Source organism: Leiobunum rupestre, chromosome 5, assembly GCF_980474605.1.
Source record: "Leiobunum rupestre chromosome 5, qqLeiRupe1.1.hap1, whole genome shotgun sequence".
Lineage (NCBI taxonomy): Eukaryota > Metazoa > Arthropoda > Arachnida > Opiliones > Sclerosomatidae > Leiobunum > Leiobunum rupestre.
Window position 1 is genome coordinate 54,486,917 of NC_143388.1, and position 9,447 is coordinate 54,496,363.

At 38.2% G+C, this 9,447-nt stretch overlaps 2 protein-coding genes and 1 long non-coding RNA gene across 3 annotated transcripts; 2 read left to right on the plus strand and 1 right to left on the minus strand.

The window, feature by feature from the left end:
• Positions 1-211: 211 nt before the first annotated feature.
• LOC149945306 (uncharacterized) lies at positions 212-1,662 on the plus strand. The gene is made up of 4 exons (XM_090176504.1): positions 212-791; positions 851-1,269; positions 1,312-1,424; positions 1,587-1,662. Exons 1-4 carry the CDS (start codon positions 212-214, stop codon positions 1,660-1,662), a joined length of 1,188 nt encoding a protein of 395 aa, XP_090032630.1.
• A 273-nt stretch (positions 1,663-1,935) lies between these two features.
• On the plus strand, positions 1,936-2,673 carry LOC149945307 (uncharacterized). Its single transcript, XM_090176505.1, has 2 exons — positions 1,936-2,113; positions 2,186-2,673. Exons 1-2 carry the CDS (start codon positions 1,936-1,938, stop codon positions 2,671-2,673), a joined length of 666 nt encoding a protein of 221 aa, XP_090032631.1.
• A 4,205-nt stretch (positions 2,674-6,878) lies between these two features.
• LOC149945308 (uncharacterized) lies at positions 6,879-7,350 on the minus strand. Its single transcript, XR_016480777.1, has 3 exons — positions 7,298-7,350; positions 7,134-7,224; positions 6,879-7,017 (listed from the first exon to the last, which is right to left on the minus strand). It is a non-coding gene; the product is annotated as an uncharacterized LOC149945308 (long non-coding RNA).
• Between the last annotated feature and the right edge of the window lie 2,097 nt (positions 7,351-9,447).

The window sequence follows — 9,447 nt, forward strand, 5'->3', positions numbered from 1 at the left end:
TAGTAATCATTATTTTTTTGATTTGGACAGCACACTCAAGAAATTTTAAGAATTGGAAACCATAACAACTGCGAACAGATATACCGACGAAGAGAATCAAGTAGAATCGCATTTCGCAAAGACACACCAGCGGAACTTAGAAGGTAGATTCGTTGTTGAACTTCCGGTGAAGAAGGATGCACCAGCCCTTGGCAACACTAAGAATGCAGCTATGCAGAGACTACTGCAAGTCGAACGGAAACTGGAAAGTCGCCCAACCCTAAAAAAAAGGTATCATGAATTTACGAACGAATATAGACAGATGGGACACATGAAGGAAATTCCAATGATGCAACTTCAAAAGACTGACAATGATCACTGCTATCTACCACATCACGGAATTGAAAAAGAGTCAAGCTCCACAACGAAGCTTCGGGTTGTATTTGATGGTTCTCTGAAGTCTTCAACTGGAGTTTCTTTGAATCAACGGTTGCTTGTAGGACCAGTAATTCAGAAGGACTTGGTCTCAATTCTTCTACGGTTCCGGATCCATAAATTTGGTTTCTCAGCTGATATAGCAAAGATGTACCGCCAAATCCTAGTCAAGCCTGTACATCACGACTTCCAGAGGATACTATGGCGGGAAAATTCGAAGCAACCCGTTAAGGAGTACTATTTAACGACGGTAACATATGGTATGTCTCCTGCCCCATACCTGGCGACTAAGGTATTGCAGCAACTTAGCTATGATGAGAGTCACAGATTCCCGCTGGCAGCACCAATTATCAGAGATGACTTTTACATGGATGACTGTATGTCCGGGGCGCCTGATGAAGATACTGCGCTCGAAATTCAACGACAATTCATCCAGTCACTGAACGCTGGAGGTTTGCAACTCAGAAAGTGGTCGTACTATCAGCGGTGTCGGAAGCCGATCGGGAATACCAATTGCCGTTGGAAATCAACAACGAAGGCGTAGTCAAAGCACTTGGACTTTTGTGGAACCCAGCAACAGATGAATTCTGCTTTTCAGTCATGTTGCCTTCAGCGAAAGAGCTTGTCACTAAAAGAAACCTGTTGTCAGATGTGGCTCGTATCTTCGATCCATTAGGCTGGTTAGCTCCAACAATTATTACCGCCAAGGTAATGTTTCAGCAACTTTGGCTACGCAAGCTAACGTGGGACGAACCACTCCCTGAAGACATACAACGAAGCTGGTCTAAGTACAGAGATGAACTCCCGTTGCTTCAAACAATCAAAGTTAGCCGATGGATCAATTTTACACCAGAGGCAAGTAATTACCAGCTACACTTATTTTGTGATGCTTCACAGACAGCATATGCAGCGGCCGGCTATTTCCGAGTCACCTGTGGAGATCGTACGTCCGTTCACCTGATCCTGGCTAAAACTAAGGTGGCACCAATCAAGCAGGTCTCTCTTCCGAGGTTGGAGCTTTGTAGCGCCCATTTACTTTCTGAAATCTTCGTAAAAATCTAAGAAGCCCTACCATTTGAGAACATTTCGACCTATGCATGGTCAGATTCAACGATCACCTTGAGCTGGATAGCATCGTCTTCAACACGTTGGACTACATTTGCCGCCAATAGAGTAGCGAAAATTCAAGAACAACTACCATCTAATCACTGGCGACACGTGGCTAGCAACGACAACCCAGCTGATTGAGCTACGAGGGGAGTGCCGGCATCAGAATTAGCAAACCACCCACTTTGGTGGACAGGTCCGCGATGGCTTAAAGAGGACGAGTCAAATTGGCCAACTAACTTGGTAAAAGACACAACCTTGGAGGAAAGAAAGATTTGCGTACTACATGTACAAGCATCAACCGAGTTTGAACTACTCTCACGGTTCTCGTCGTGGACTAAATTGAAAAGAATCACAGCTCTCTGTATCAGATTTTACGAAAATTGCGAGGTAAAGCGAAGATGCCATGGAGATATGAAGCAAAGAAAAGTTGGACGCTTAACGCCTGCAGAGCTGCAAGGCGCTGTCGTCAAATTGGTCCGTATCATGCAGTCGATATCATTTGGTGAAGAATTGAAGAGTTTGAGCAAACAAGGGTCAGTTTCGCCCAAATCCCGTTTACGCTCACTATATCCATTCCTGGACGCCCACGGTACAATAAGAGTTGGAGGTTGAATCGGTCAAGCAGATGTTCCATACAACCAGAAGTATCCCATTGTCCTAGCAAACACCAGTATAATCAGTAAGCAGATCGTACATCAAGCACACTTGGATAACCTTCATGCGGGTGTCCTACTTCTGGTCACGACCATTCAGCAGGAGTTCTGGATATTGGGTCTTCGAAATCTGGCACGTCAAGTTGTTCATAGATGCTGCACCTGCTATCGTGAAAGGGCTCGTGCAACACCGCAAATAATGGGGAATCTACCTTCCGTTCGACTGAAACCAGCCCGTCCCTTTCTGAAATCTGGAATTGACTACTCAGGTCCAATTATGATCCGGGAATCAAGATTACGAGGTCATCAACGCACCACCAAAGGCTATATTGCAGTCTTCATATGTATGGTGACAAAGGCTATTCACTTAGAACTGGTGAGTGATCTCACCTCGCAAGCATTCATTGCAGCTTTCAGACGCTTCACATCCAGACGAGGAAAATGCGTTGACTTGTACTCAGACTGTGGTACCAATTTTAGTACTCCTGAAGGATGAACAATTACCGCCTACCCGCTGGAGTCTCGCTAAAATTGTCGAAACGCATCCCGGTCCAGATGGAGTTGTCAGAGTGGCTACGGTAAAAATCGGCAACAAAACATACAAAAGATCCATAATGAAGTTGTGTTTACTACCTATAGACAGCACTTAGCTTTCATTGACTAGCGAAGTCAAGGGGGGGGGGGGATTATGTTCGAGATTCTATTTTTTTATGGTTGTTTTTTATGACGATGTACAATGTACGCTTTAATTCAAAAGGTGGTTTTTTAATACTGTATATGAATATAAATGTTTAAGTGTAAATATTCAGTTCCGTTTTGAATCTTGTTCAGCTAACTAAATAAAGATGCAATTTTAATTATATCTCAGTCTGCGCCTTATTAAGTTATCTCCTTCATGGTCCGTCGAGTTATCATCGACTAACTTCGTCAAGTTAATCTGCAAAAATTCATGGTCCGTCGAGTTATCATCGATTAACTTCGTCAAGTTAATCTGCAAACAGACCCTCTCTGTACTCTTATGTTCAGTATGTAGACAAGTCGGTTGGCATCTCGAGTCTACCTTATTTTTTGTAATATATTGACCGTCGGTGTCTTTCTATTGTTTTAAAAATCGGTCTAATATCGCTTAATGGCAATAATTACATAAGCTTAAGATGAATTCTGAACAAAGTCAAATTATCGACTGTTTACAGATTCGAAATGTGGTCACCAAAATAAGGTTATCTGGAATTCGTGAAAAGAATTTATCACAGCTGAATGTTCCTTTTGGGATAAAGGATTTGAAATAAGTACTCGACCTAAAGACTCTTTGGAATTCAACCTACGCCATGCTTTCCCGAGCTACGTACTTAAGAAAGGTCTTTAAGTGATATATAAGGGCGTATCGAAGCGGAGGGTTTTAGTAGTTCAACCCCCCGTAGGCAATGGATGAGTGGCAGGGGGTAAGCTTGAATTAGTCTCGGGAAATTGTTCGACTATTACGCCTCCCAAAATAAAATCCTTGATACGCTCTTGATTAGCGATTTGGTCGTGTTTAGATGAAATTTTGACTTTTGCTGTAAATAGCTTCTCTTTAGTCTATGCAAGCAATAATGCAAACAGATAAAGACATAAGGAAATTTACTTTATCAGACGCCGAATGGGATGCATTATCCGTACTAATTAATTTGCTTAATGTTAGTATCATCATAAGTAACTTTAAAAATACTGAGTATGATAGTTCATTTTGCGTTAATGCTAAATTCTGACCCAGCCATTTTTAACAACGAAATTCGTGCAGCAAATAGCAATCGTTTCGATATCAAAGTGGCTTGTAGTGCTTAGGAACCACTTCGTTAACTGGTTTGGTTTTATACGCGAAGCGATAGTCATGCGTTGCTTGAACGCCGATGCGACGACGTCACGAAACGATATTAAGTTACTCCGCGAAGCGCTTCAGCCGAAATGTTCTGAACGTTTGCAAGTGGAACGGTGGAAACACAAACCAGTGTTTCCGAAACTTTATCCGAAGATTTATTTCGAAAGTATTAAAAGACTGTTGAATACCAAAATCCATCTGGCCTTTGAGGTTGTGCAGATGTTGGTTAATCTTAGTTTCCACGACGGAACAGTTTGGGAACCAATGGCTTATATGACGCGCAAACGTTTCGGGAGTTAATATTCGTCCTTGGTATAGTAGTACAGATCGGCTTGGACATAAAGAGATCTGAGCTGAATTAAACCTTGATTGCGCTATAACTCTGAAAATGTACTCCAGGCAACGTTTTCTGTTATACTTATTGTTCTAGTGTTGCTAATATTAACATATTAACTAGGCTTACAGACCGGCTAGTTCAAGTTACTAGAAACTTACCCAATCAGAAAATGCGCATTGGGCTTGGGGCCAAATCGTGTTAAACCCAACCCGCGGGTTCAGGTTACTTAAACCCGACCAAACTGCCAGCTGACTTTACTATCTCCTAATTTTCATCATTTGAAAGAGCAGGCCGGCAAAATTATACAAACTCGTAACAGCGTAGGTAAATTTAAAATACAACATTTTTTTAGGATTTCAATGAAGCAACGACCCAGCAAACACAAAAGTACCGGGGATATTCATATAAGATCCGAATCTTACAGTTCATACATCCAAGTTTCAAAATCTAATGCATATCCCTGGGACGTCCGAATATCGGAGACTGTTTATGTCCAAAATAACAAAAATGGGGAAGGCTCTTTAATATCCAATTGATATCAATTTCAATTTCAGTTTCCTTATTATTACCATTCGCGTCAGAGCTTCCTAATTAATTCAAACTACTATAAAACTTCTCAAAATATATAAGTCCGAGAAATACATGTATAGTATAGTTTACATACGCAGGACTACCGATATTATCTGCATAGATTAATTAAATATACAGAAATATATAAATATTAGTCTTAAAATTATAAAAACAATTTTTTTGTTGGATGTAAAACAGTATAATGGCATTAATACCGCCGAAACTAGTCGACCTCCATTAAATGTTTATAAATATGTAATAAATGAAAATATTTTAACTTACGCAATAATTCGTAAATGTTTTTAGAACTCTTTTAATTATTAGCGTAAGGATAGAACGAATCAATATCAATTTTAATAAAACAGTATAGTTAATACTTAGAAGAATTATTTCCAATTAATCAAATATGCATTTTTTCAAAATTAAAGTAAAAAAGTATAAAAAGTTTCAAACTTGGCGCTCAATTCTTAAGAATAAGCTCCCCTCTACATTTTATCTATTTTATAATAATAATTGAAATTTATTTTATATTTATACTAAAATAAATATATTATTCTTTAAATAATTTTAGTAATTTTAATAATTTTGAAAATAATATATATTTTTTTCGATTTTATGCACTCTATCACGGTCCACTTCGGTCGCACGCGATATAGGGGCAACGCGTGATCGAAGTTGGCCGTGCCTCTATTTGACTACCACTCGATCCATCCACGTGACATGCGTACTAAATTGTATCAGAGATACTGACAATATAGAGATATGAAACTCCGCCTGAAAAGCGACCCCCGGAATTTTAAAAAAAATCCTGAGCGGAGCGACGCCTAACGGCCGGGAGAAAGCGTATTTTTCGAAATCCCAAACAGCGGATTTCAGACGCAAAAATTTATATACGCGTTTTGTCTTAGAAATTATCATCTTGAGGGTTTGTATCAATAAAGAAATATGCCTGGAAGTAATTGTTCTGTAAAATTTTGTAACAGTTCCAAAGAAAAGCAAAGGATATCCTTGTTTAAGTTTCCAAAAGAGAAAGAACGGTGGGAAAAATTAATTAATAGCTTTTGTTAGGCCTATCTTTAATATGTGGTTTTTCAATAAACTTTGCTCTGAGAAATGGCTGATAATGTCAGAAGAAGCTATCTTTATTTGAAAGATGCGAAACATTTGCATCATAATAAAATATGCGCCCTACATTTTGAGGATTCTTGTTTTATGAATAGTAAAACCAAAAACCGACTGACATCAAACGCTATTCCAACAATATTCAAATGAATTTAAGCCAACAAGTAAAAATTGAGTTTTAAGTATTGTTTATTTATAAGTTAATTTAAATGAAACATATTTCCCAAGGGAATGATAATTTAGCTAGTTGCCCAAACGTAAAGGTTCCGGAGAACTTAGTAGAAAATGATATCAAGGACTATCATAAAAAAACTGGTACAATGAAATTTATACATTGGTAACGGGGTCATAAGTTAAAACTCAATTTTCAAATAGAATCTAGTAAACGGTCTGTAGAAATGGTGGAAGAGCGTAGGAGCCAGGGGGGCAATGCCCCTCCCTAGAATTTTACTGGGAGAGGCAACTAATGTTATTGCCCCCTCCAACATTTTTGTCAGTTGAAATCTTCGCAAGGCTCAAATTATCATTTTAAAAGCATATAAAGCTTATAGAACCTCAACTGTGTTTCACTTTGCCCCCTCCAACTTCTAGAACGTTCCTACGCCCCTGAAGAGCGCAATAATAGACCTACAAAAAGGACCCGTGTTTCAGTTGCAGCAAGTTCCAGCGAATCTATATCTACAGAACAGGATTGTAAACAGTTTCATTCAAAACAACTCTATTAAATTTTAACATGATTTTCTTTATCTGTGGAAATTCCTACAATTGAAATTCAGCAGGCTACTAAACCTAATATCAAGACCAATTCCTTCTTAACATTGACTTATATAAGACCCATAAAATAATTCCAGATGATTATGATGAAAGTCTTCCATCAGCAAATAATTATTATCCCAGCGCATGTTCGGAGGAAGACTTTCAAATTTGTAAAAGTTCCCTTGAAAGCCAAGGGCCTGGAAAACAAAACACACTATCTTACATTTCAGGATATGTCTTATCTCGTTGTAATAAAAACCACAATTGTGAATCATGCAAAACCAAACTTGTAGATGAAAAACAAACACTCAACCAGTCAAATATATTAGCATCATTTAAGTCTCGTGATACATCAACATTCAGTGGCTTGACAATACCAACTGAAAGATTCCAGAGCTACGTATCTGAGATCAAGGACAAGTTTGATAAACCTTTCCCAATGGTAATACAAATGAATAAAGTCAAAGAGAGGATTACCAGAATTATTTCAAGAACAATCGATCAATCTTGGTTTATTTCAAAAGATGAGATGCATGTGTTGTACAACTTTCCATTCTTAGTACATTGGAAAAACATAATTTTAACCACAAGTATGACAAAACCCCGAAACATCTAGATCGCAAATTACTTAAGGTTCAACATTAACAAATGCTTACCAAACATTTTAGTCGTTAACCATTTTGATGACATATACTTGGATTAATAATATTCCAATTATTTATCCCAGAAATACCCTTGGATTAATGATCATTAATTTAACCTCTGGCCCTGATTCAAGTAACAAAGGTCTAAAATAACATAAAAATAGTTAATATATGAACTTTCTTAAAATAATTAAATATAATTAATTAAAAACTTACTTTTTATCTTATCTTAATAAATTATATTGAAAATCCTCTAAGCAATCGTATTTCTTTATTAAAGCTGCACATATGATTCATTGAATTTCATTCAAAACAAAACGTAAACCTACTACAAATAAACACGAGAAGAAAAAGCCTTCTCCCGGCTGATAGATGGCGCCGACGTTAACGAAAAAAAAAGGGTCGCAGCGATGTATAGGGAGTTTCATATCTCTATATTGTCAGTATCTCTGATTGAATTGTTTGGTAGTAAGTAACGCTTTTACTAGACCCCATTTTCAACACGTAGAACACTAATAATTCTGTCGGCAGTAATACGATAAAAACTTATAGGAACTATTAATAAGAGGTAAGCAATTTTTCATGTTCAAGTCAGTAATACAAAAGTCAATATGACTTGGAAATCTTACAGTTTACCAACCTGTAATTAAATCTCACTGAAGCCTAGGTAATTTTTCTTAAATTTTAAACAGCTTGCATTAAATTTGAGTTTGACGTTGCTGCTGGAGGAAAAATGGTTTAAACAAGTAAAATGTATGCCAATTATTCTATTACTCCTCATTGTGAAAAATAACCCCCACTAGACTTAAAATTTTATTTTGTATAGCTGGCATTTTCATTTTGGGGCTCTCTGCTAGTGATAAAATGGATTTACACGAGCAAAATTTATTCAGATTTTTCAATTAATTCTGAATGTGGCTTCTTGATGTTATTGTTTCACTTTTTAGTTCCACATCGAGATATATATATCGAAGTGGGACTATTGCTATGGACGGAATGTCGTTAAGTGTTGTTTGTTGTTTGTTGTAGTTTGTTGTTTGTTGTTTGTTGTGTGTTGTTTGTTGTTTGTTTGGTGTGGAAACCAACAACACGGCAGATGGAGCTGCGAAAAAGAATTTATTAATATAATTTAAATTACCGCCGGCGCCGGGACTCGAACGCAGATAGCTGCTGCCCGCGTAATCTCCAAAAGCCGAAGATTTTACCCACTATGCTACGCCGTCCTATGCGTGAGAATAGCTTAAACTTTTACTATAGAACACTTTTTGTTTCGTTCCCGCCCAATAGGGGGGCGCATTACTTCCATGGGGGGGGGGGGGAGCGGAACGAAATTTTGCGTTTACTCAATAGCGGTACAAGTAGATTGTTAACTAGTAGTGCCCGTAAAGGCGGGAGAGATAGATCCGTTAGACATTGCAGCAGAGAGCATATAATATTATATGATCTCTGATTGCAGAGAGGTCTACCTCGTAGCTGTCGCAAAGGTCGAAACCGTGTATGGTCAGAAGTAATAAATAAGTGTGGCACTTTCTTATCGAAACCGTGTATGGCCAGAAGTAATAAATAAGTGTGGCACTTTCTTATCGAAACCGTGTATGGCCAGAAATAATAAATAAGTGGGGCACTTTCTTATCGAAACCGTATATGGTCAGAAGTAATTAATAAGTGTGGCACTTTCTTATTAAAGGGAGAATGACCGAAAAAAAACAGTGGGTCTCATTCGATAGAACTCTTTGACGCGCACGCAGTGCCGTTAATTTCCGCCCCCTCTGACCAACCCCCGTAAAGGGAGAGTTACCGAAAAAAAAAGTTGATTTCATGAGGGTGGGCGGTGGCCACTCTTTAACAATGGATGGTGAATTTTATATCAAACAATAGGAAATCAAATGGGCTCAACAGCTTTTTTATTAGTTTGCCCACCCGGGTCAGCTGATGGTGGGCGGCATCCACTCTTTAACTTAGGGTGGCAATTTATTTATCAAA

Bases quoted from the DNA above. Each gene is read 5' to 3' on its own strand.
- LOC149945307 (XM_090176505.1), top strand. From the start codon at position 1,936: ATGAAGCAAAGAAAAGTTGGACGCTTAACGCCTGCAGAGCTGCAAGGC. The intron at 2,114-2,185 runs GTACAATAAGAG...CCATTGTCCTAG, and splicing joins TCCATTCCTGGACGCCCACG to CAAACACCAGTATAATCAGT.
- LOC149945306 (XM_090176504.1), top strand. From the start codon at position 212: ATGCAGAGACTACTGCAAGTCGAACGGAAACTGGAAAGTCGCCCAACC. The intron at 1,270-1,311 runs GCAAGTAATTAC...GATGCTTCACAG, and splicing joins GGATCAATTTTACACCAGAG to ACAGCATATGCAGCGGCCGG. The intron at 1,425-1,586 runs GTTGGAGCTTTG...TGCCGCCAATAG, and splicing joins AAGCAGGTCTCTCTTCCGAG to AGTAGCGAAAATTCAAGAAC.